The sequence below is a fragment of the Fringilla coelebs genome, assembly GCF_963513975.1.
Source record: "Fringilla coelebs genome assembly, chromosome: 4".
Classification (NCBI taxonomy): domain Eukaryota; kingdom Metazoa; phylum Chordata; class Aves; order Passeriformes; family Fringillidae; genus Fringilla; species Fringilla coelebs.
In genome coordinates this window covers 33,408,683-33,435,280 of record NC_140032.1, presented here as the reverse complement: position 1 = coordinate 33,435,280, position 26,598 = coordinate 33,408,683, and the positions used below count along the sequence as shown (strand labels likewise).

At 37.8% G+C, this 26,598-nt stretch overlaps 1 protein-coding gene across 1 annotated transcript in view; it reads left to right on the top strand.

The window, feature by feature from the left end:
- Window positions 1-26,598, top strand: part of TENM3 (teneurin transmembrane protein 3) — a 347,191-nt gene that overhangs the window by 21,944 nt on the left and 298,649 nt on the right. Inside the window, exon 2 of the mRNA XM_084205259.1 lies at window positions 15,078-15,380. Within this exon, the coding sequence (XP_084061385.1) occupies window positions 15,149-15,380 (232 nt within the window). The 5' untranslated portion in view covers window positions 15,078-15,148. The remainder of the gene's footprint in view (window positions 1-15,077; window positions 15,381-26,598) is intronic.

The following is a 26,598-nucleotide window of genomic DNA, read 5'->3' as shown; positions in this document are numbered from 1 at the left end:
AAGAATTGAGAAAGAGAATATTTCCTTCTGAATTTTGTAAGGATCAGTGTTAAGATAAAGGTTAATATTAATTACAGGTTTTACGCAGTAATGGAACAAAGAACGTCTGTGAAAAGGGTTTGCTGTTTCAGTGAATAATCCCAATGAGTTGATTAGTGTTAGTAATAAAGCAGACCTTTTAACCCATAAAGTAATTACTAGATATATAAATTACTGAGTTATCTAAACAAATCATTTAATATCCATAGTTGCAAAATGAACTTAAAGATAGTAAGATTGTCTTGGGTATAACTGATATGCGGTGGAAGGTAAGGCTTTTCTTGAACTCAATAGTTTTGCCTACCTAAAATACAGACTGTTTATAGTTTCCTCAAAATTGTTAGCCTCTAATGATACAGTCTTTAAAATTCTTTTGTTTCAGCAGGTGAAATTTAGTACCATATTCTCTAAAGTTTCTTCTTTTTAAATTCTGTAATCTATTGATGCTTATTATTATAAAACTGGAAAGCAGGAACTTGGATGCAGTGTGTAATAATTATGCCATGGTTTAGCATGTTGTTAGTGTCCTATAGCACACCACTCATCTGTCAGATGCTATTGCCCAAATGAGAGCTTGTGTGCCTGCATCCATTATCACTGTTACTCTCTCCTGTGAGCTACTGAAGACAAAGGTTCTGCATATGGAAAAAGTAGGAGAAAAGCAGTGCAAAGGGACTGGAAAGTTAATGTCCACACTTCTCAGGAAACCAAGTTTTTAAAAATCTTCCAAATCTTATTTTACAATTCTCTTTGCTTTTAGAAACCGTTCCTCGTGGATAGGAAAGTGTGCTTTGTAGATACATTCTCATTCTTCTTAACTTCAATTGCACGTGCCATAGATAATGAACTGAGGCTTTCCTAGTGGTCCAGTTAATATTTCAACACTGTTACACTCCATAGAATGTATAAAAACATATAAGTATTTGTAATAATTCACTTAAGAGTGTTAAACAGAGCTTCCAAGTGCCTGCTATTTTTGGTGTTAATTCTTCCTCTGGGTTGTGAGGGTGGAAATAAACTGGCAGGTGGGGAGGTGTTTCCATGAAGCCACCAGCATTCTGTGCCTTCCCCTGCAGAGAGCATGGTGTTCACAGTGGGTCTGGCATCTTACTTATGTTAGTCCTCTTAGGGCTGTTTTCATATGCTTTATTGTAGCCTCCTTTATTTGCATCAGGCCCCAGCCTGGGTTTTAAGGTTTCTTCCCCAGCCTCAGGTGGCACAAATGGTTCTTCCTGTTACCCAGTGACTACTACAGGATGTCAGATGCTCCCTCTGTGTTTTGGGGGTCAGGTCAGACAATAATTGCTCCACCACCTGGCAACTGTTAAAACCAGACAGGTGAAGACAAGCCCAGACAGCTCTTGAGACCCTGTGCTGTCCAGTCAGTGCAAAGTCTCTGGCCTTTCACCAGCATTGACAAGAATCCTATTTATTATGCTACTTCATATATAGAAATAAAATTAGATTAAAGCTTTCTGAAATCATGAGCATCTGTCTTGTATTTTCTGTCTGAGAGAACTGTGTTGGTCAACCCTACCAAATGCACTCAAAACAGACTGACTGAAGTCATAGCTGCAGGTCAGAAACTTAATAAAATCTGGCTAAGGAGGTTTTTTTTTTTTTAGTGCTAAAGCAAAGAAGATACAAGCAATAAGCTAATGCTGTACTGTTTTCTCCAAACCCCTTTTCTTGTTGCTTCCCCAGCCTCAGAACCATCCTGTGTGCTGCACCAAGGCCCAGCATCAGCAGGAGAGGGGTGGGATTATCCCAGGGGTGCTCAGGCCCATCAGGCTGCAGAGCGCCGGGATCCAGCGTTGGATGAGTGTTTGAATGAGAGTATCTGCACGGGGGAGAGAAGGGAAGGGATGGCTATTGTAGTAGCTGTTGTTCCTCATTTTGCTTTTTAAAAAGAACAGCTTTTCTTGTTTATTTTATTTTTTTTATTATATATAATTTTTAAACTGAATTTCTTGTAAGCATCTGCCAGATCCAGTTTATCTCATCTTCAGTCCATAGGGAGAACATAGACTCCCTCAAAAGACTCCCAAGCCTTTTTGTTCCCTCTGGTTGCATGAAGACCCAGATTCTAGAATTTTATCGCCAAGATTCTGGCAAATGTTAGCTTTGTGACTCTGAACTATGTCTCGTTTCACGAAGCCAAACTGCTTCATGATTTATGGATAAGGCATTCAGAAATCCAATTGAATTCAGAAATTGAGACTGACAGACTGCTTTCTAAGGAAACTGCACAGAGTCCTGTCTCAAGCATGGCATGGCCTGAGCTGGTCTATGCAAGCCTTCAGGACTGATATCCTGGTGAGGTAAGGTGCTGCCTCATTAGTGTCTTATGCCATAGCTGTTAGTGAGTTACTGTGGCATGATCTCTAATTTCACAATTCTGCAGGTCGGTCAGTGTTCTTAAATCGGTGATATACCAGCCCATAGGGGTTCTGATGATCATGCCGTGTTTTTGGGAAAGGTAAATAAATGCTTTAAACAGGACATGGAAGATGCAGAGTCACAGCAATGTTTTTGACTTGCTGATAGACAGTATTTCTCAGGCAGCAGCCACTGATAAAATCGGCACCTTTGCCAAAAGTTTCTAATTTCTCCCTTAGGTACAGAGGAACATAGCCCTGAGGGAATAACAGGTAAGGAAACACAAAGCAATACATAATTATCAACATTTCACTATTTTTAGTGATGCTGGTTTTGTTCCCATAATAAATTTTATTTTAGTTGACTAAATAGATAAAAGAATTTGGAGGCAATTAATTTTATGTTTTTCTAGCTTCAAAGTCCAAAACCAGCATAGAATTTTCCTCCTCCATGTTATTTTGCACATTTTTCTAACAGCTTTGTAACCTATATAGAGTAACTACTGAAAAACTTAACTTACATAGGTATAAGAACATTCCTGCCTTGTCCCTCCAACGCTCCCTGGTGCTCTTGATTTGGTCACTTTTACCCCAAATTCATGAAGAGACAATTAATCAGCATCTTGGTGCTTTGGAATATCAGGTTGCTGAAAGCACAGGGGAGTTACATTAGGTAGGTTCATTTCCCAAGCTGTCTTGACTTAGCTACATAGTGGGGTTTGTTACTTTAGATTTAGGAGAAGAGTGCTACTAGTAATACTTTCCCCACAGCATGTCTTTCATTGGTGGTTTTTATTCATATATATTAAACATCTGTGTTTATTTGTACATATATGTGCACATACACATTTCACCAGCTTTGTAATGTTCAATTAAGCTTTTTAAGCATTAAGTAAGAGCTGCAAATGGCATAAGATCTGATGGGTATCTGTCTAATCATTTCACAGAGCTATAAAATATCTCTTAACTTTCCAATCTCTCTTTTACCTTCTTTGTTCTAGTCTCCATCAGTGTATTTCAAACTCTGTAGAAGTCAGTCTTTCTCAGTTACAGCTGTTGTCTTTTTTAGTGGGTTTTGTTGTTTGCACTGCTTGCTGATTGTATGTAAGAATTCTTTGATTACATATACTTCTATTCAGTTATTTGGAGGCCCCAACTGACAAACAAGAATATTAAGATTTCCTTTATCTCTCCTGTTCTCCCATATGAAAGATAAACTCTCCCAGTACCAGCAAAGAACCTCTGTTAAGTCTTTTTGTTTCTGAAGCCTGCTTCTTGGAAGCCTCAATTAACTTCAACACAAAAATTATGTTACTAATCCTACCCGGCAGCTCTGTGCAGCACTACCGGGCAGCCTGGGTATGAATCGAAGGTGTGGAGTAGCACATTCATTGTTCCCAGCTGAATGAGCCCTCCCCAGAAGATGAGTATGTCCAGAAATGATAGCTGAGCAGTCTGAACCCCTTCATTCACCCTGCTGGGTGTGCTCATCCTTTCACCTGGGTGCGTTAAGAGCCTATGATATTAATCAGAACGGCTCCAGTCTCAGAGCTTATCTACATCAGTGGTTTTAAAAGTGCACTCTTCTGTCAGCATTGCTGCATCTGCACAATAGATTTTGCTAGCTTAAGCTATGACTTCTAGTAAATTCAACTGTGCTGCCAGAATTTTTCAGTACGGACCAGATCTCTCAGTACTGCCTTTTAAAGCATGTTCTTGAGTTGTGCAAATATAAGATTTTGATGCCCCCAAGTTCAGGTGCAGGTGTAAGGGGTTTCCTTCTTTTCTAATGTCTGCATTTCTTCAGTCCTGGACCACCCCTCAGGATCAATTTTTTTTCTAAAAGTTTTCTAAATTCCTTTGAACATAGCTAATGTAGTAAAAGAACTTCACCTTGGATTTCCTACTATTCTCGAATTCTTCACTTTAGGAGAGACATGAGCCCCTCTGCTGCATTGTGTAGATCAAGAAAGTTTCTAGACCTTATCTTGTCATGCATCTCATGCCCTCTTTCCACAAAAGTGTCTCCAGTATCTAGACAATTCAGCAAAAAGTTAATGCTTGGAAGTGCCTATACTGGAACTGATGGTTTTGCCCTTAAATACACATTAAGAAAATCACAAGTCATTTTATATTAAGTGTAAGGCCATGCAAAAGATGGATGATCCACTTTGTGTTTCATATTAAAAAGGACTTATAAATATTTGAAACAGGACAGAAATTAAACTACCTGCTCATCCACCCATATGGACTTGTCTGAAGCATCTTGACTGTCACCGTAGGAAAGATTCTCTTCCTTCTTCTTCTTGTGCCTTCTGTGTCCTGTAAATGAGTGGAAGCCTCCAGTATTCCTGGCTTTGTGTGCACCTCTGCTTGCTAAACTTACCTGATAAGAAATACAATTACATATTGTTTAGTTCTGGTGTGACTGAGCTGTGGAACTGCTCTACAAATTCCTATTGGATCTAAAAGGACTTAGTTGATAACTGGGAAATATCTTCATTATTCAGTTACAGTTAATTGTGCATGTGTTTGGAGACCAAATTTTCATTTCTGTTGTTAATGATAGAAATAGCCCATTCTTTAAAGGGCACCTTCAGATCTGTTGCTGAAGTAGATTGTTACTTTAATTAGCAGGATTTTTAATCAATGCATGTACTGAGATATTCTGAGTATTATATGAAGTGGTAATTTAAAAAATTTAAAGAAGCATAATATGAAGGTGCTCAGTACTTCCTGTAGAAGCTTGTGCTTGTTTTGCAGAACTGGAATCATTTGGCAGTGAAGCATGTTTTAAAGTTGAGACTTGGTTCTCTGACATGTGAGCGCAGGTGCTATCACTGGGCTCTCCAGCAGCAGGTCAGCTTCATGGCCATGGTTGAAATTTGGCAGCATGTGGAAGCTCAGCCAGGTGCCCCACTGTAGGTAACACACACCAGGGAAGGAGGAGGGCAGCAGGAGGTAGTTCTTTGTCCCACTTGCCCAGCTTCCTGAAGGAGGCTTTGAATTTTTAAGGGTTAATTGTTCCTTAAGGGGTTAGGAGGGAGGGTCCTGGTTGGTGGCCAGGTAGGGTCCTGCCAGAGGAGGCTGTGTGGGCACTTCCAGAGAGCAGTGTGCTGCTTTGAACACAGCTGCTAATTGCTGTGGGAAAATTTGTGTCTCACATAGTTAGCCAAAGAATTTATTTTAAAGCTACATTATTCTTTTGTTTGCCCTAATCAGAGTCTTAGTTCTGTTGAAACTGGAGACAAAACCTGGGAGGTAAGAGCGGAATGGGGTAATTACAGGACAAAAAGTTTTTGTATGACCTTTAAGGTAAGGCTAAAAATCTGATGCAATGAAAGGGATGCTTTGAAGGAGTTAGAACAGGGATTACAGAAAGGAAGTGATCCAGCAGGGCAAACAACCTCCAGCCTTTACTGTCTGCTGATGTTGGATTGTGCTGAAGAAGAGACAATTAGAGGTTGTGACAAGAGGACACAGCTTGTGCAGAGGGGGAAGCAGGAACCTGGGGAGTGTAGAGGAACACATGACAGCTGATACCATCTGAATAGATAGGACAGTTAAATACAGTAGCAGGGATTGCTAATGTGAACATCATCAAGTTAAGCAGTACTTTACTGCATCTTATGGTGGCATTTGTAAATAATGTTTTCACTATTTTATTAGGAGTAGTAAGGGAATTTTGTGACAGTATGACTACAGAGTGCTCATTTCTGTGGGGATTTTTCATTATGTTTTGGAATTTCCTTGTTTGTATCTCTCTGGTTTTGATTTGTTGCTATTTGAGAAGGTCAGCTGGGGAGGCAAGGGGATGACTTTGAACAAAACAGAGTTCTTGAGCACTAAAACAATTGTCAGTATGCCTTAAAAATCTTACTAGTCATTCTGTATAGACATGAGTCACTAAATGATTCTCCAGGTTACCAGGCTGCAACAGTATCCTCATTATGATGACACTGAAACTGAAAAATCTGGTTACCTGTCAGATCATAAGGGAAAGGAAAATCTTGTGAATGACTCCTGTTTATGTGGAATTTCAGTTTTCACTATGAGAAGCTGTACTTGGAAACCAAGGCTGATGCTGCCTGTGTATCCTATGTCATGCAGCCAGAGCAATAGCTTCAGCACCTACACTTAGCTATTTTTTTTCTTCTCTCTCCCATGTGTCTGCAATGACATCCTTGTTACAGTTTCCTCAGGTTCTCCTTTCATTTCCAGACACCTTCACAGTAATATTTTCAGCTCAGCCTTGTGACTGTGTGCCCAGCTCTTGCATGTCACATGTAATATACTTCATTTCCCTTATAGTGACTTGAGAGATGTATTGTTTTTGAAACCTCAGTACTGTCAGATTGTTTGAAATTAACTCTGAGTTGTTGAAGGGGGACTTGGAATGATCGACAGCCTCTTCAGATGGTGAAGCTGACATTGTGATAGCTTTGTTCTCCAAACAGAAATACAGAAATGACTGTGCTGTGCTCCCTGCTTGGGGACACAGGGACCTGTAGCACCTTTGCTGATGTTCATGGTTTGTTATATGTTGTTCTTGTGTCAGATTCTCTGTCCCTCTTGTTTTAGTTTTACAAAATCTCTAGGTTTCTGTGTATTTGCTCCACAACAGACAACGACTCTGTGGAAGAGCTCTGAGCAGGTGCAAAAGTAGATGGGGAGACATGATTCAAGAAGGAATTATGCTTGCATATATTAGGAAACCATTGAGATAGCTTGAGTCAGAACACAGTGATGGAAAAAGGGTGTGTAAAAGATGAGAAAGGAAGGAGATGATGGCATAAAGGATGAATTTCAAGTTTAAAGGAGTAGAGGGAAGTACTTGGGCCTTTTTAGTTGCTGCTAAGTAGTGAATTGCCCAGTGGTGACTCTACAAGTTTAATACTCTGTGCTGAAGTAAATGAGTCACAAAGTTCTTCCCTTCTGAAGTTTTCTTTGTTCTCTTCCTCCACTTGTTTCTTCTCTTAAACTCTTTTCTCTTGCCAGGTTTTCTGTGTCACTTGTCTTCCCCAGTGGTGCCATAATGAGTGCTACTGAGTGCTTCTCTCTCCTCTTTGTGTCTTGAGCTTGTTTTTTTATTCATTTTTTTCTTTATACCACGGCATTTCTGCTCACTTAACTTCACTTCCCTCTGTCTTTTCATCACATGTTCTCACCTCCTTTTTACTAAAGGAGCACACTGTACTATTAGAGTCTTTTGGTCTTCATGTTCCCTTTTGCACGTAGCTCTTTCAGCCCCTGAGATAAAACACTTTTTATACAAATTCCACAAATTAGAGGTAGATGGTTCTCCTCAAGATCAGGGTTCATGACAGCTCCTCCAAAGGAGGAGCTGGAGCTGTCAGTGTAACTTGGACTGAGTCCTTCTGAAGAGTGTTGCAGTTGGAGCAGTGTCTCAGCCCTCCCTCCCTGCAAGCTGTGTTTTCTGCAGGGCCAGCTTGGTGACTCAGTAACCAGCCCAGCACCAGGCTGCATCTGTGTGCCCAGCTTGGGGTCATTTTCAGTGTTGTCTTAGGGTTTGTAGCCTGGCTGTTGAGAGGCTCCAGGCATGCAGAAATAGCTGTAGCTCCATCTCAGATGCTGTTGTATGTCCTCATACACTCCCAAGGAAAATGCAATCCTGAGATGTGCTCCCTTGGCTCCCATCATTACATTATGTCTTTCTCGCCATATGAGGGAAAGTATGAGGTATTCTTTCCCTCTTTCCCTCAACTCCCAAGGATTTAAATTTTAAGTAATGGCATCAATATTGTTATACAAACATCAATGTCTGTGACTAACCAGGATGCTGCAGAACTCTTTATCTTGCTGATTTTCCTGACTCTTATGCAAGAAACTTCTGTAATGAACACAGAGTACATTTATTTATTGTTTATTCTTCCTCTAATGTAGTTAAGATTTTAGATAGACTATGTAAAGTAACTTTTTTATGAACATTACATCCTGTTGTGAAGGTAGATATGAATGTTCTGTTCCTCTGACTGATGTAGAAAAATAGAAAATAATTTCTACTTGTCTTACTTATTACTCTTCTTTTGCATGCATGTTTTTGTTAGGGTTTTTTTTTTTTTTTTTTGTTGGGATTTTTTTGTTTGTTTTTAATTTGATTCTAAAATGTAGGGTTAGTTAGTGACTTCAGGAGGCTTCTTTTAAATTGTAGTTTGTGAACTGTCTGACAGGCCATCTGTTTCTCACTCCCCTTAGGAAGGCTGATTTGGGATACATTCTCTCTAGTTTCAATGCTGGAAGACAGACTTTTTATATTAAGTGAGTTTCTAGAGATGATGACCTGAAATGTCCATGTATTAAGAGTCATCAGCTTGACTAATGGCACACCATGGCTACAGATCATCCTAAGCACCTCTTCAAAGTGTCATTTTTCCAGCTCAGTTGATTTCTGACATATCTCACTTTATCAGCCATTGAAGTGGAAATTTCATCACTCTTTTATGCTTTTTGAGTTTTTCTTAGTATTTGTTTGTAATAGGTTTTATGGGTGATTAGTTGTGTGAATTGTGACTTTTTTTTGTGAACAGAACATTTTCTTAATTTTTGCATGTTGTGCCTAAGCTTTTTAATCTACCTGTTAACATGTATCGGTTGAATTTTGCTTTGTTCTTCTGCTGTGAAATACTATACCTAGTGCAATTTGTAACTAATGCACTATTCACATTCGTTTAACCTGGTCAACAATTACAGGTACAAAGGAAATTATTATTTAATGAAAATAATGGCACTTGCAGACATGTATCTGTTGAACAGCACTACTTAGATGCTATTTTCAGCAACTGTTGTCAATGCTGACAATAGGCACTGTCTTAGCTTGCAGCCTGTAAAATCCTCTGCTCTTATTCCAGACAGAAGCTCAAGCCTGCTTCTTCTACAGAAATCTGAGGGTTCTTGTACTGCTTGTGTTTCTGTAGAATCATGGAAGCAGATTTGGTGCCCATCTAAGCAAGTTCAGACTGTGCTTTCACCCAGGAGTCACTGTGGAAGGATCAATGACTCTTCATTTGTAAAAATGGTAATTAATAACAGAAATAACTATAACTCAATAATAATGCAGGTCTCTGCAGCTGGGAATACTATGATTCATTGGAATGGCTAAGTTGGAGATGGAGATGTTGGGAGGGAAGTTTGTGATGTGTAATATGTAAGTTCCTTCCCTGTCTCAGTTTTGCTGGCCTCGGGGAGGGAAGAAGGGCTCAGTTCCAGCAGCATGCTGCTTTCCTTGCTGCTGCTTCTCTTTGAGTCTGAGGAGGAGCATTTGTGCTTCCTTGTATTTCAAACTCTCTTACTGTTCTCCTGTAACCGAGAAATGTATAAATTTTATCTTTCTTTTTTTTGAATATTTTCTATTCCAGCTCTGTATATATTAATCATTCTCATTATTCTTAGAATTAATTCCAGTTTTTCTTTGTATGTTTAGAAATGTCTAAAACGGGTATAGATGTTGAAAGGTACTATAGTAGATCCATAAATCAACCTAAGCAGTGGCATAATCTTTTCTATACAATTATCTTGTAATATTGGTAACAAACATATTTTATTTCTTACCTGTTTACTCTTTCATGCTTCTGTAGATTCTTAGATATCAAAGGACATAAAATACTGAGGTATATTTAGACTTCTTAGTCAGGTACATTGATGTTCATTGAATCATGTTTAATGCTTTCTCCAAGTGAGAGATGGGGAGGGAGCAGTGTGTACCTTGGGCACGATTGCAATCTTGCTGCCAAACTGCAACAACCCTTTGAGGAACTCAGAGTTCAAGGTGTTGAATGAAATGCAGTAATTTTCTGTAACATTTTTAATGCCTGCAGGCATGCTAAAGTTGTACCTGGGTGTTTTGGATAACTCTGTAGCATGACCTTCATGCCTTTTTTGCATCTTACCAATTTAAATATGTCTTTTCTGTGTCGCAGTGTAGAACTTAAGTATCTAGTGGTTTTTCTGGAAAAAAGCTAAGTAACTGGGATTTGGTTTTTGGCTTTGTTTTGTTTGGGTTTTTTTTGTGTGTTTTTTTGGTTTTTTGTTTTGTTTTGTTTTTCACTACATCATCTTTATTTCATGTTGCCATAGATGACTAAGAGAAACCGATGAAAGGCTGTCCTGGTAAATTTTAAATGCAGTGTAAGCTACACTAGCAGTCAGCTTTGTCTGTGTCTGAGACACTGAAGCTCCTGTGGTAGCTTAGACACTCATGTGCTCAGTTTTAGTGTTTGCACTTGGTGTCTCTACAACACTTAGAAGGAATTTTGATTGTTTATTTGTTTTAATTATTAATTGCACATGACTTCTCAGACTTGGTAATTAAATATTGTGCTAAAAGTGTTAATGATGGCAGAGGTCTACAATGTAGCCTGACTCATAAGGGAATGAGCTCTTTGATCCCAATGACCTGATAACAAGAAAAATTGCTTCTCTGCTTCTCCTCTCCTTCTAAATTAACTTGAAAGAAATATTTAAGTATTATTTTTAAAATGGCCATCTTCTCTTCACGATTTCAAGCTGATTTTACAATTTGGAGTGAGACTGGGAAAGTGGATTCTGAGTGTGCAATCAGCTAAGCCGTGTAGAGAGCTGGGCTGAGCTGACACGGTGATCAGTGAACACCTCCCGTGGAATCCAGCCAGGAGCCCCTCACACTGCAGAGATCACTGAAGAGGTCGTGGGAGATCCCAATGCTCAGTGACACAGATGAGCATCCCCAGTTTTTAGACTTTGAAAAGTATTGCACAGAAACTTGAAGTGGCATGCAGCAGTGAAATATTTTTTTTATTTTCTGCAGTCCATGCAGGCTGTTTCACGTTTGCACTGCAATGTAACACGTGCAGCAGTGTATAGCAGAGCTGAACTGACATCCTTTTGTGAGTGTGTTAGTAGTTCAATAGCTTTGTAAATATTGCTGTGTAAATGACTTCATTTAGTTGGGGTGAAGCAACCTGATAGACCATAAATATTGACATATGGGCAAAAATTCTTTTCAGATGAAAGCAAGTGTTTCATAATACATCTCAAAATAAATTTATTCTCCTTGGTTTAACATTTTAATCTGATTTTTTAAATTAGTTGCTGTGCATTTGTCTATCTGCACCGAGACCCTGAGATGCAGCTTTAATGTTGTAGGAAACAGAAAAGAAGAAAAAAAGGAAATATGATCAAATCTGTGCAGCAGTGGTTCATTTAAATCTGTGAAGATGTGAATGGGAAATCTTGTTAGTATTTTAGTAGTGATCTTTCAAAGAAAGGGGCTGAGTAGATGCAGTAAATGACAGCTTGGTTTTTTTATTAAAATAATTTTCTCAAAAATTGAAAATACTTTTCTCATTGGGTGTGAGAAGTGTTTTCTAGGGAAGAAGAAGGGGTGGTTCATAATGTATCAGTGATTCAAGTAAAGATGTAGTAAAGCCGTCTGCACGTCTCCTTTTGTTTGACTTGTCACTGCTGACTTACCCTACTTAAACATTAATTCTGGTATTTGTTTCTGTGTTCTGCAAATATGTTTGTGTTCTCCCTTTCTGCTTGTTGTCTGATCACAGTAAAGAACATTTATTTGTAGACAGTTCTTTAAGATAGCTTTTATTCTGTCTTCTATTAGATATGTGTATAAATTCACTGATAAACTAAATTCCGACACAAGCCTGAGGATGTTGTTTCCTAAGACTTGCTGAGACATACTATTAATTTTTAAAGTTGAAGGCTAATGCAAGTAAACAGGTGATTTGTATAGTGCCAGATTCAAAAAGATCATGTTCTTAAAACCTAAAAGGTTTGTTTTATTGTTTGTTTGGTTTGGTTTCTTTTTCAAAAATGCCCACAAATAATCCAGTAATCCTCATTATTCTGGCAGGATAATCACTGCTGAAGTGTCTCCATAAAGCGGGGCCGTTAAACAGCTTGTATTTTTTTAACCTTTTCATTCTTTGTCTGGAGAGACAATATATAACCAAGAGAACTGCTTTTTGAAATTTTATTAAATTCATTGATTCCCACGAGAGGCAGATCAGTACTTCTTCATGCTACAGCATAGATTAAATCTTTGAGGATTTCAGCTTGGTATAGTAACAATGTGTTGTGCAAATAAGAGTTTGGGTTGTTGGTTTGGCTTTTGTTGTGCTTTTTTGGTGTTGTTTTGGGGGTTTTTTTTGTTGTGTGTGGGGTTTTTTTTTAACATTATAAAGGATTTTCGAAACTTGGATTAAAAAAAAAAATATTTCTTCTTTAATGGTGAATAGTCATGATGATGAATAGTGTGTCAGTTTTCCCATGGTGCAGTTTAGAGACACTAGGAATTAGTGGCCCTTTAAAGTCTTGACATGCTTAGATGAAAGGGGAGATGATAGGCTTTGCACTGCAAAGGAATTCCCCTGTGTATTTGTTAATAATTATTTCTAAACATCACAATTCAGTTTAGTATTAATAAAACAGAGAGTTTATAATATGTCTAGTAAACGGATTTTTTCCTGGAAAGTACTTGCATTTATTAGTAAATCAAATGTTTTAAAATCTGTGTTTCATATAAGCTAGAAAGATGTGCTACATGGGCATGCAAACATCTAAACAGTCATCAGTTCAATAAACTGTTGTGTTGTAAAACTTTTTTGATCATGTAAAAATTTCAGTTAACCACTTAAAATTGGAAAATATAAAAGTAAATTGTTTCCTTAAATAGTAGTCTTTGGAGCTTTATTCCCGAGTCTAAACCGAGCTTCAGATAGGGCAAGAAATGGAAAAACCTTTCTGGAAAATTGCAAAACAAAATGATAAAGGACTGGCTCTTGTTCACAAACTTGAATCACAGCTCTGTAGTAAATTTGATACTCTCTGAAAATATTTTAAGGAGTGACAACTAATTAGTTTGATATTAAGTGTTTAAATAAGTGAAGAGTTGCAAAGCAGCCTTATTTTTGCTGAAAAGAGTGCAAATGGAATTTGCTGCTGCTTTGTGATATGTGTTGCTGTGTGATATGCATGTGCTTTCTCAGCTGCTTAAAGATAAAAATTATATTCTTAAATTTATTTTAGCACTTCTCTTTATAAAACAAAAGCAGGATTTCCAGGCTTTCTTTCCCTCAGGAATTTAGATATTTTGGTTGAGGGTGCAGGACCCAAGAAATTAAACTGAGATGTCTTGTTTTGAAAACTGAGAAGTCTTGTTTTGAAAGCACGGGAATGAAATATTAAAGCAAAATAAATAGTAATAGAAATATGATTCTTACTGTAATATTCCTTGAGAACTTGAGGGGAAAAAAACCTTTCTGACTGTCATTTGCAAATCAAATATTTTCTTGCCTTCTAGCACAGCTTGCATAGAATATACTGGCTTGGGTAAACCTTCCTGTACATCACCTGTGTTGTTTTTGTAGCTTGCTGTGAAATTATGTGTGCATGTTCTCTGATGAAAATAATTTTCTTAGAACAGCAATTGCAATAAAAATTATAGAAGTCTAAAAGTCTACAAAAAAGTATGAAACCCCAAACATTATTACCACAAGTTTCCAACGAGCAGAAGAAAACCAGATTTGCCATTTAAGCATGCAAACTTCTCAGACAAAGAAAAAACAGCTTACCTACAGATAGAACTTAGGCAACTAACACACTCCTAAAGCTGAAAAACTGCTATTTTTCCAGTGTCTCTCTGCTCCAATCTCTCTCTGCTTTTGATCTTTTAATCTGTTCTATAAAAATGAGTGATATTGTGTTGATGTTTTTCGCAAGAATTTTTTTGCTAATGTTTTAGATCAGGGTAGCTCGTGCATGGAGCTCTGGCAAGTCTTGCAGAAGTGCTTCTGACCCACTGCTGAGCAGATCTATCTTTCTTTCTTTCTTTCTTTCTTTCTTTCTTTCTTTCTTTCTTTCTTTCTTTCTTTCTTTCTTTCTTTCTTTCTTTCTTTCTTTCTCTCTTTCTCTCTTTCTCTCTTTCTCTCTTTCTCTCTTTCTCTCTTTCTCTCTTTCTCTCTTTCTCTCTTTCTCTCTTCTCTCTCTTTCTCTCTTTCTCTCTTTCTCTCTCTTCTCCTTCTCTCTTCTCTTTCTCTCTTTCTCTCTTCTCTCTTTTCTCTCTTTCTCTCTTTCTCTTTCTCTCTTTCTCTCTTTCTCTCTTTCTTTTTCTCTTTCTTTCTTCTCTTTCTTCTCTTCTTTCTCTCTCTTTCTCTCTCTTCTCTCTCTTTCTCCTCTTTCTCTCTTTCTCTCATTCTCTCTCTTCCTCTTTCTCTCTTTCTCTCTCTCTTTGTCTCTCTCTTCTTTCTTCTCCTTTCTTTCTTTCTCCCTTTCTTTCTTTCTTTCTTTCTTTCTTCTTCTTTCTTTCTTTCTTTCTTTCTTTCTTTCTTTCTTTCTTTCTCTTCTCTCTCTTTCTCTCTTTCTCTCTTTCTCTCTTCTCTCTTCTCTTTCTCTCTTTCTCTCTTTCTCTCTTTCTCTCTTTCTCTCTTTCTCTCTTTCTCTCTCTCTTTCTCTCTCTCTTTCTCTCTCTCTTTCTCTCTCTCTTTCTCTCTTTCTTTCTCTCTTTCTTTCTCTCTTTCTTTCTCTCTTTCTTTCTCTCTTTCTTTCTCTCTTTCTTTCTCTCCCTCTGTTCCAGACAGTTAGGGATCAATTACAGCCATTAGAGATCATTGTAACACATCAGTGGTTGTCTTTCTAATTTTATTATAGGTGAATGTAAGCTGAATGTAGAGAAGACTTGCCAATAAGCCGGACTGATGTGCCCAGAGAAGGAATGAAGTATGGATGTGAAGGAACGTAGGCCTTATTGCTCCCTGACAAAGAGCAGACGGGACAAGGAGCGTCGCTATACAAATTCTTCTGCAGAAAATGAGGAGTGCAGAGTGCCTACTCAGAAGTCTTACAGCTCCAGTGAAACCTTGAAAGCTTTTGATCATGATTCCTCTAGGTTGCTGTATGGAAACCGGGTAAAAGATTTGGTCCACAGAGAAGCAGATGAGTATACCAGACAAGGTAGGCAAGATGTTTGAATTCAGAGTGTATCATTCATTAGTTCCAAGGCATTCTTGCTGCAGCAAGAGAATGTTATTTCACCACTTTCATCAGTTTTGGTAATGCTCCACACACGTAGTACATTTCCCTCGGATCTCCCTAAGTGTTTTACAAAGATGGGGAAGCGTTCCATCTTTGGAATAAATAATATATGCACAGGAAGGAAATGGCCTGTGTTGGGCAGTAGGTCAGTGACAATATTGCAGAGTCAAGTGTGAAGCATTCAGGCCTTACAATTTAAAAATAGACCCCCAGTTATTTGACTCATTAATAGGTTGCCCAAAAGTTTGCCATTCCAGTGTATCCAAAAATGTCAATAGTTTAAAAATTAATAGAAAAAATAGATAAATACAAGTTTGAGCCCTATGAACAGATTTGTGGAAACATAGTATGTCTGGATGAGCATAAAAATAATTCATTAGCTCAGTGCTTTTACATTTTAGCTTACAAGGGTAGTAAAAGAGCACTGCTCAGTAAGGTAAATTAGTCCACAATTTGTGCATTTGGGTGTGTTGGATGATTTTTTTTAGTGGTTATCTCTATGTATAACCAGATGGTAATAGGTTGCTAAAGCTCACTGCTGAGTTTTTCAGTTCAGGACTGGAGTGACATGAGAAGTCTAAATATCCATCAAGGTGCTCAAAACTTGACTGAATATGGTTCTCTTGCACCTTACTGTAGCTGACTGTGCTTGAGCACAGGGTTTGGACAGGGTGATCCCAAGAGGTCCCTTTGGATCTCAGGGATTCCGAGTGATTGAACTCAGCACCAATTAGAGTTCAGTGCTTAAGCTGAACTTGTGGATTCAAAACTATACTGTCTGGAATTGATGCTTCTGCATTTCACAACTAAGCTACTTCATGTAAAGAGAAAAAAAAAAAGTTATGAAATGTACAGAGTACTTCAGCCCAGCTGTCTAAAAGGATAAAGTTAGGCCAAGAGCTGTGTGAACCTATGACTCAGTTTTCTGTTTAAGGCTATCTCCTATTTTATGTGGAAACAAAAGTAGATTTAGAAATCTCCTTCCTTGTGAGATAGTCCTTAGTTTTAATTTTAGAATATCTAAATCATTTTTTCCATTGATGTTTTTTCTCTGTTCCATTTAGAATAACTTTACATTAAAATTAGAGCTGGGCAGATGGTGTTGACTTCTTTGCCTACTAGTGTTTGCAAGGGAAATAAAAATATTTCTCTTATGCACATGTAACTGAGGCTTGCTGCTACTCTACTTTCTGCTGTTTATTTTTTGTGTCTGTGATGTGTTGAAACTTCAGGCTATCACCTTTTTCTAGTTTTTAAGTCATTAGTCACCTTGACATCATTACTTTAATGAGGTAAAATCAAGAGGAAGTTTTTTAAGATCTGTACTGTAGACACTGTCTTAGTACTAGGGATGAAATTATCTCAGAACAGGCACCATTTATTTAATGAATTCATAACCTATTGCCTGACTAGAATGTTATTCTTTTTTAAATAGCAATAACAAACTGGAAGAAGTTATGTGGTCTGGCATGTCACATATGATGGTGCACTGGGGCTTCGTTTTTATTCCCTTTCACTTTCTTCAGAAAAGCACACAGTATTTAGCTAATACATCCTACCCAATGTGCAATAAATTCCATGTCTATAGGCCTGAAATGGCAGTCTAGGATGGGTAATACCCTCTCACCTTCCAGTAGTCTCAGCACTGTCTTCTGTGCCCGTTTAATTTCCCTCATTGTCCTTTAAATTCTTTTCCTATGGCTTATTGGCTTCCTGTACTGCAGACCAGTTTGGCCCCTTTGGGGACTACCTGCAGGTTTGATAGGGTCAGGTAATAAAGGGCTTGCTTCAGGTAGTGTGTTCCTCATCTTTGACTGAGAATTTACAGCTTCTGGCATTGGGAGTAGTTTGTGGAAAAGGTCCTCAAGGTCATTTCAAAGGTTTTTAAATAATATATAAAAGATGCTTCCCTGTTATTTTTTTTTCTCTCTGCCTAGAAATAGTATGAGATTTGTGGCTTTGTTGACAGTGTAATTGACAGCCTCCTAATTCAACAGGAAATTATTCTGCAAATAAAAATGGCAACCTTTAATAAATACCTTTAATTTGGAATGAATTTAAAAAATTAATCATGACCAGTGTTTCACTTTCTGCCCTGACTGTGTAAAGCAACAATATGAAATTTCCAGTGTCAACTGGAAAGTTACTGGAGCACTTATGCAAGATTCTCAAGTCTCTCAAATGTGGAGGAATTCAAATAATAAAATCATAGACTCTTCTGACTTGGAAGAGACCTATCAGCATTTACTGAATTTAACTCCTGGCCTTGTGGAGGACACCCCAGGAGTCACACTGTGTGCTTGGGAGTCTTGTCCAAAGACTGTTTGAGCTCTGTCAGGTTTGGTGCTGTGACCACTTTCCTGGGGAGCCTGCTCCAGTGCCCAACCACCCTGTGGGTGAAGAACCTTTTCCTAATACCCAGCTTATACCACTCCTGACACAGCTTCAGGCCATTCCCTTGTGTCCTGTGACTGGTCACCATAGAGAAGAAAGAGATCAGTGCCTGCCCCTCCTCTTCCTCTCACAAGGAATCTGTAGAGTGCACTGAGGTCAGCCTCCTCTTCTGCAGGATGAACAGACCAAGTCACCTCAGCTGCTCCTCACATGGCTTCCCATCAAGGCCCTCCAGCATCCTCGTTGCCCTCCTCTGGATGCTCTCCAACACCTTTCTTCCATTGTGGCACCCAAACTGCCCCAGCTCAGAGCAGAGCAGGACAATCCCCTCCCTTGCCCACCTGGCCATGCTGTGCCTGATGAAGGACAGGGTTGGCCCTCCTGGCTGCCAGGGCGCTGCTGACTCATATTAAAATGTGGTTTTTTATGCCTGATATTTTAGGGTAAATCCCTGGAAAGCTTTCTGCTAGTGAATCAGAACTTTGCGGTCTCTTCTTCCTGAGTTGTTTCAGTACACGTTTTGTGCTTCCTCTTTCCCAAATTCCAGTGGTAGGAATTCAGAAAGGGATGCTGCTATTGGAGATAGGTGTGCTTTATTTATGGTCTTTTTATTCCATGAGATCTTTTCTTGTGGAGAGGAGATTCTCCAATTGTCTGTTCCAGTCTAATGATATTTTTCCTCGTGAGTTGAATTTCTGTTGCTTTAGATTAATTTCATAAATAGAAATATGAGCCCCAAAATATATATAATTGTCATTATGATTCTCAAACCAGCATTTAAAACATCTTGTAAAGTATTTGAACATGAAATTATTATAATTGGGGACTATCTTGTTACTTTTGAAAAGCAACTGACAGAACTAGAAGAGCAAGTAAGCTGCTTTAGGCAATTGGAACTACATCTAGGCAACATGCTTTCAGTTAACATTCATGACAGATAAGACCTAGTGCAGTCTCCTTTCTTTCTTCAGCCCCTTCACCTCTTGCAAAACTGGTGTTGTTTTAAAAATTTTAGATGAGGATTATTTAGCCTACTGTTTTTAGACCTTTTAAATTAGTTATTTATTTTCTCTTTGTTTATAAACCTCCCAGGAGAGCCATGTAAGTGAAGGCCATGAGCCTTTTTTGCTTAAAGTTGGTTTCAAGAAAGACACTCGATTTTGTATTACTTTGAGAAGATACCTAATCTCATGCTTGACAATGGCTGAAGCTCCATGAAAGACTTTGCTTTAAAGGTGTGATGCGATAGTTTATGTTTATGTGTTAGGGAAGAATATGACACCTGTTTTCATATACTTTGAAGTATCCAGCTACATAGAGCAGCCTGATTTAAGTGTCCTTCACTTCTTGATTTAAATGTACTTCTCTAATTGAATTCAGCAACCTAAATGCTTGTAGTTGAAACCAGATGATTTTTAAGGTCCTTTCCGAGCCAATCCATTCTGCGACTGATTCTATGATTGTGTATTGCCTTATGCCCAAGTCTCTTGCTCAATTCAAGATTAAAGCTGACAGTATGAAGTTGAATTTCTCTGTTGTACATAGAAAAGTTCCTGTGTTTAGAAATTTTATACCACTTCCTGTATGAAGTGATATAAAGTGATAGTACATAGGAGACTGCTATGGAAAAATATCTGAAAGTGTGGCATGACTACAGTGTGGATGGGAAGGATGGTAGAAATACAGAAAGTAAAGAGTATTTTTAAAATTGCATTTGGAAAAAAAAATTGAAGTCATACATTAGTAATATTCATATAATTGAAAAAGATCATTTATCAAACCTGGACTCACAATAACTGAAACACTTTGTATTAATTTAGTAAGAAAATGCAGGCATGTAAAAACTGTGTTTTATTTACCATTGGATGCATGTTAAAGGGAAGAGGGGGCTATTAAATACCTCTCAAGTAGTTATTGTTCTATTTCAAAGACTTTTGTAATTGCAGAACAGTGTAGTGGTCCTACAGAGAGATCCATGTATCATGTAAGTGAGATTTTGCACAGGAACAGAGGCTGACCCACAAGCAAGGCTGGCAGAATTCAGTGCAGGTTTCTGCATGTTCATCTTTTCTAACAAAATCCTCACAGCGCTGTTTGCAAACTGTGTAAATTGGAAAACTGAGTTGTAGGACACCTTTTTCTATTAGAAGACCCGAGGAGGTAGTGCAGGTTTTTTTAAATTTTTACTTTTTGGAAGTTTGAGTCAAATATGATTTAGACTGTGGGTAAAGTTATTTGGTCTTCTTAGATGGCAATGAGAATGACCTCATTGTGTTTATCAATCAGAACAGTTCACTGTCAGCCAAGTCTCAAGATCAATTTAATTGCATTCTATCCCTTTCAGTTTTGCTGGAGAAACCATTCCTATGCATAGCTTTATACCTTTACTGTTCTGGAATACTTAAGTGCCTAAATTAGATTAAATGCCCTTAGTACCTTCTTGAAGCTGCCAGAAGAGAGGGCAAATGTACCAAATCAGTAAAGAAAAAGGATTCCTTTCCTTCACAGTGTGCTGGACAGCTCATTCCTGGGTGCTAAAAAGTAGAGCCATGCACCGTATGTTACAGTGTGTATATATATCTCAGCTATTGTTCAACTGCTATTCCCATGAAAATTAGATTTAGGTGCTAGAAAAATATCACCATTCAGGAAAAGAGGCACCTGAAACAGTGATATACACGCTTTGACAATTTTATTTTATTACATAAGATATTAAATACTGTCAAGGATCTATTTTTAAGACCTTAGAAACCGGTACCTTAATTGCAGCTATTATCCTAATTTGACTCCAAAGTCTACTGCTTTAAATACTAGCTGCCCAAAATGAATTATTTGGATAGCACAATGTTTAATCTTTTTAGTCACCGTAAATGTCAGCTGTAGGATGAAAGGATTTAAATGATTATGTTTTTAAACCTAAGGCTTGAGTAATTTTACCTGTCCGAAGCAGTGGAAGGATACCTAAGAACATTTTGGCTTTCCACTACCTGGGCTTTACTGATGAGCTCATTTTGCCTATTGGGTAGGCAAGTGCTTCTCAGTAGAAGTGCATCAGCTTGCTTTGCAAGGTATTTATATGAAGGTAAGAAATAATATATTAGTGACTTTGTGATCCCCCAATGAGCAAATTAATTACCATTCAGTGACACAGCAAGCAGTGTCTCTCAAAATCTGAGGCAGATATTAGAATTGGTGTTTTATGCTTCCTGGCTGCAGTGCAAGATGAGTCCTGATTGTCATCATGACAGATCCTTTTTTGTTATGCTGAAACATGGCCACCTGCAGTGTCTGCCTGATTTCAGTGGGTAACTTCTGTAAGCAGCATACGGTGCCAGTATGCTCTGGATAAATTTGTGGCCTTGAGCTAAGCACATAACCTTCTGCTAGAGGTGTTTTTTTCTTTTTTACCTTGTGTAATACAGGAATAATAACACCTACCTACCTCACAGGCATTTGGGGAAGATTAATTAGTTTATGTTTGCAAAATGCTTTGAAGATGAAAAGCACTGTAAGTGCTAAGTAGTATTATAATCTCTCATTGTTATACTAGTAACTTCTTAAAGCAACAATAAGAAGTTAATTGGTTTTCAGGTTCCAGGTGATAAGGATATGTTGACTTTTAAAGTTATTCTATTAGCTGCAAAGCGGTATGAAGAAAAACATTTCACTTTTATTTGATTAGGAGTATATTTAGTTCACGCTCAGTGATATGCACATGCTCTAAGGTATTCATCGAGGTGAAATTGGCCCCTTGTGGGGCATGGCCTGTAGATGAGGTACAGATCTAGAGACAAAGGGTAATTGTGATTCTCCTGGGAGAAATCAGCCTTGGTTATTGGCAGCACACCGCTTGTTCAGGCAGTTCTATTCTACACAGACACTGCAAGTCCATAGAGTAGAAACCTTGTCTTCAACTAGTCCAGTTGCAAAATAGGAGAATTAAGTTCTTGATCATAATGATTAAGGATTTATAAGGTGACCAAGAGGCCTTCACAAGGATTTTCAGGCTCGTGGAAAGGAAGATAATGTAGAGGGTCTGTAAGTGCTTTTATACCTTTCCATAGCCCATATACGGAGATGTATGCGCTGCTTCTGTTCATAATAAAAACTAAACGGTGGACTGGGGAGATGAATGGATGGCATGCATGGCTATAAAAGATGACTTCAGTATGTTAACATCTACAGAGAGGATAAAGCTAGAGCAGTGTGCAGTTAGAGATGGGATGGGGAGAGGAATAAAAGAAGCTGAAGAGTCCTGTCTCTCCTGTCTGTTGATTTAGTGCTTAGGGCTGAGAGTGAGGGCTGGAGGCCAAGCTATGAGTGATTGCTTATTCCATCACTGGCAAATAAATGCATAAAGTGAAGCAGAGATGTAAAATGGGGGTAATTTCTCAGAAAGTTCCTTGATGCTTTTTGAAATTAGTTTGTAAAGTGTCAACTTACGGGCTTGAGAGCCAGTACTTGGTGTTACTGAGCTTATTAAAACCAAAAGAGGAAATGGCAGAGCCAAGGGAGCACATTTGCTCCAAGCTTTGTTTTTCTAATATTGCTAGTGGTAAATCTTTTCATGTCTTCAGCATAATGGACGTTTTGCTAGAAAATCTAAGTTAAAATATTGCTACACCACATTTATTATGGGGGTTCACAGAGTGGAGAGCCTTATGAGGGATTGTGACGGGAAGTGTGAGTGATAGAGAGAATAAGAGGTTTTCATTTCTGCAGAAACTTTTGGGTCACTATTCTGTGTTATTGCTTCCATTTAGCTACAGCAGTGGTCTGAGCACTCCTTTCTGTCCATGCATTGAAGAGTCAATTCCCATACATGTGGAATACTTCTGTATGAAATTCCACAAACTGAAATGTATGTGTGGCTTCAAATAGGCACATTGGGCTTTTACTTTTTACTTTGTGCCAGTTCCTAGCCTGTAGAAATAATTGAATTTTCTACCATGCTGAGAGACATGTCCCTCTGGGTCTGGTCCACCTGGTCACTTGTGGTGGCAAATATGCTTTTCCCTCATGGAAAGGCATAAATAATGGTAGAGTTTTCTCACCCCCCTGTATGCAGGAATAGCAGTAAACCCAAGCTCCAGTTTGTGTGCTTCATGCAGCCTCCCTCTGCCTCACCTTCCTTTCCTGTTTCAAGCTGTATGTCATGTCATTAGCACCGTACTGGCCCTAATGTGGCAGTTCATACCTGTCAGATCTGTCTTTGTAGGCTCCTTGCAGACTGGATATCCATCATCTCTACACTGCTTACCCTTGGGTCATATTTTCTTCACATCTATCAAATTTAGGCTTTTTGTAATTCTTATTTTGTAATAAATGGAAGCTCAAATGTTGATGTTTTGGTCCCAGGATCCAAAGATTAAGAGAGATGCCTAAACTGTCTATACTGTCATTCTGCTCGTGATCAAGATGTGTTTGTTGCTACTCATGGAGTTCTATTTCTTTTCTAAATTCACAAATCCTTTTTTTTTCACCTCTTGCAGCCCATTATTGGAACAGCTGTGCTGGATTCTCTTAATTTAGTTTGTATATTGTATAATCATAGTAATAAAATTAGATTTTAATATAAAATCCCCAAATTTGGAGTCATAATGTTTAAATTATTAGTTCATTTAGGGGAACATGTTTGCTTCGCAGCTTTGAATTGTGCAGTTGTGAAATTATCTTCAGCTGGCTTTAATCTTACTCTCTGGTAACTTCAGATGGGCTTGATGAGCAGCTTTTTATCCTTACACTGGTTTAAGAAGTGCTTCTTATATTCTAGTCTGAGGATTAGGACTGTAGATCCCCCACCAACTCAAACCTAACAGGGAATAAAATTATGAGTTTCCCACACTTCACAGGAGAGTCTGTGTGTTTGGAGCATCATTTGGTAGACCAGTGACAAGAAGATGACTGTGTTTCATACACATGAATTCTTCCCTACATCTGAAAAGAAAAACTTTCCCGGGCTATCATTTCAATTAGTGTTTCCTTGTGATTCTGTAGTAACAAAAACACGTATCAAGTTTGAAATACTGTATTTCCTGCAAATATGCAAATATATGTGTAAATTTTTCTCAGTGATTGACTTGGGGTTTGAGTCTTGCATCAAGCTCTTTTATCAAGAGTAACACAATAAGTAGAGCTCAGAGAATTCACAGTATCTGGCACTAACCTTTGCAGAAGTCACCAAGACCATGACTTATGTCCCCAAATGCTTTTAAAAGTCCATAAGGAATGTGAGAACTGTGATTAACATTTGTTGAGAATAATGAGCATTTGAAAATTATATGCATATTTGATGAGATTTAATGTATTTCAATATTCTTTGTTATTATGTAGTTTACTGGATACATTAGAGAAGCAACTGTCTTTCATATGAATCTTACAGCTCCACTCTAAATCAGATAATGACAAGAAAAGGAGGTTAAGATGGAAAAGTGAATAGAGCAGAAAGGTCAAGCAAAAGAGATTAAAAGGTGACAAGGAAGATGGTTGCGATGAGTGAAAAGAAAAACACGGGAATTAAGAAGAGGAGGAAAATGTGATACAGTGGATTAGGATGGTTTAAATTTCACAGATAATTTGCACAAAAGCAAAAATTAGGCTGAAATAATAACAACAAAATACTACACCAAATCAAAAAGGAAATGTTAGTGTAGGCAAAGCTCATTACTTGTCAGTGTTCACTGCGGTTTCTTGCGTCCTAGCGGACAGAATTCTGCACGTACAGCTTTGAAAACTCCCTTTTACTAAATATATTGTGAAGTTTGCATGACAGAATGGATGTATCACATCTGTTAGTCATTCTCTCTTTTGTGCAATTGCATTCTACCCACCTAACATTCTGAATTCTGGAAACAGTGTTTGTACACCCCTAGTCAGAGTTTTCTAAAACATCTAAGGTATCTGTTTTGCTATTTAAAAAAAAAAAAATCTTTATCTTTTCGTTTTCAGCAAATTTGTTATCTCACTGTACATTTATTTCCACGTTCTTTCTTTCAGGACATTTCCTTACAAGTGACCTTATTCTAAGTATGAGCTCTGCATAAAGAGCTTCAGTAGGAGAATATATCCCCTACATAGTGTCTCAATATGAAATAAAAAGGAAGTAAGTACTTCTCCCATATCAGAGTAGCAAAAATGGTACGGTCCTTGCAGGAATACTTTGACACCAGTGCTGCTCATACAATAAGCTTATAAAATAAATGTTCTATTATTGAGGATGTATTTGTATGCAGTAATCTACAGACAGAAAAGAAAAACTAGAGAAAGATCTTTTTTCTCATTTGCTTTCTAAAGGAATGAAACTACTTTTAATTGAAAAGAAAAATTAGGATTAAGTAGCAAATCAAGGAAATGTAAGGGAGAAGTTTGGCTCTCCAAAGGACCATGATCATTGTTTTGCATCTGTACATCTTTAGATGTTTCACAGTTTTACCAAGTTTGGTATAAGTAATTTTGTCATGCATCATCACACAGCAATTATATGGAAATGTGTTTGATTTTTCAGTGCCTCAGATGTGTTCTAGGCAGGTAGAAAAAGGTAAAATACAAAGGAAGAATAGATTAGAAAGGGGACTGACAAGTAATGAATGATGCAGAGAGGCAGATATGGTGTTAAACATTATCAAGAGCCAAACTGAACAGAATTTAAAGTATGAACTTGGGTATGTTTGGGACCTCTGCCTTTTTGGTACTGTGTCCGAACTGTTAGGACAAAACCAAAGTCAGCAAAGACACTCACAGTATAATTCCTCTGTTTAAAAGCTAGGGGAGTTGGGTGTATTTTTATGCTAACTAGGCAGGTGCTTTGGAGGTTTTTCAGGGTTTTTTTTCCTGTGGTCTATTGTTGCTAAAACCTGACTTGTCAATTTATCAGTGGTTAATGAATTAGTAAGGAGATGCTGACAAATTTTCTTTTGGCAACTTTTATTCATTCCTTCTGTTTGATTCTTTCTCCTTTTCATGGTTTTTAAGATAATATCTCTGTGTTTATATTTAGTATAGATCCAACTTAAAGCAGACACTGACAACTGAAGAACCATGGGACCTTTTCTTTTGTTTAGTAGTCCTCTTCAAAAACCCATTTCCACAGATAACATTTCCAAATTGAAGCTTAAGTATTATGGAGGTCTTTGAAGGACTTCCTCAAAATAGAATGGGGAGACAAATGTAGCACAATTGCAGCAAGTTTCCATTTAATTCCAGCTTTTAACTTCCAGCTTTATAAAGAACTACACAGTTTCTGTGTATGTCAAACTTTCTTATAGCAGTATTTGATTAAACTGAAAAAAAAAAGGGCACATTTCTAGATGATGTAGCCTGTGTGATTTTGGCAGAGAAATATATACATGCACATTATCTTTTAGTAATAATAATAATTCTATATATAGACTTATATGTATTGAAAGTATGCAAAAAATCCTTTTTTTTTATAAGTGATGTAGTTAAGGAGGTGCACCAATCCTATGTGGATGATTGCTTACACAGAAAGCTGCAACATAACAGATAGGCATTGCTTCCTAAAGTTGCAACATAACAGGTAGGCTTGTGCTTCCTAAAGCACAAGCTGCTTCAGGAAGTTATTTTAGAGTTGTTAATTAATTAGTTTTGCTTTTTTCTGCACAAATGTAGGGTGTCAACAATCTTCACAATACCCATAAATATATTCCTGCCCAGGAGAAATGCAGCATCTAATAGTTGAGTGGTAGTAAACAACATTATTGTCAGTTTTTAAAAATTAGCTTCA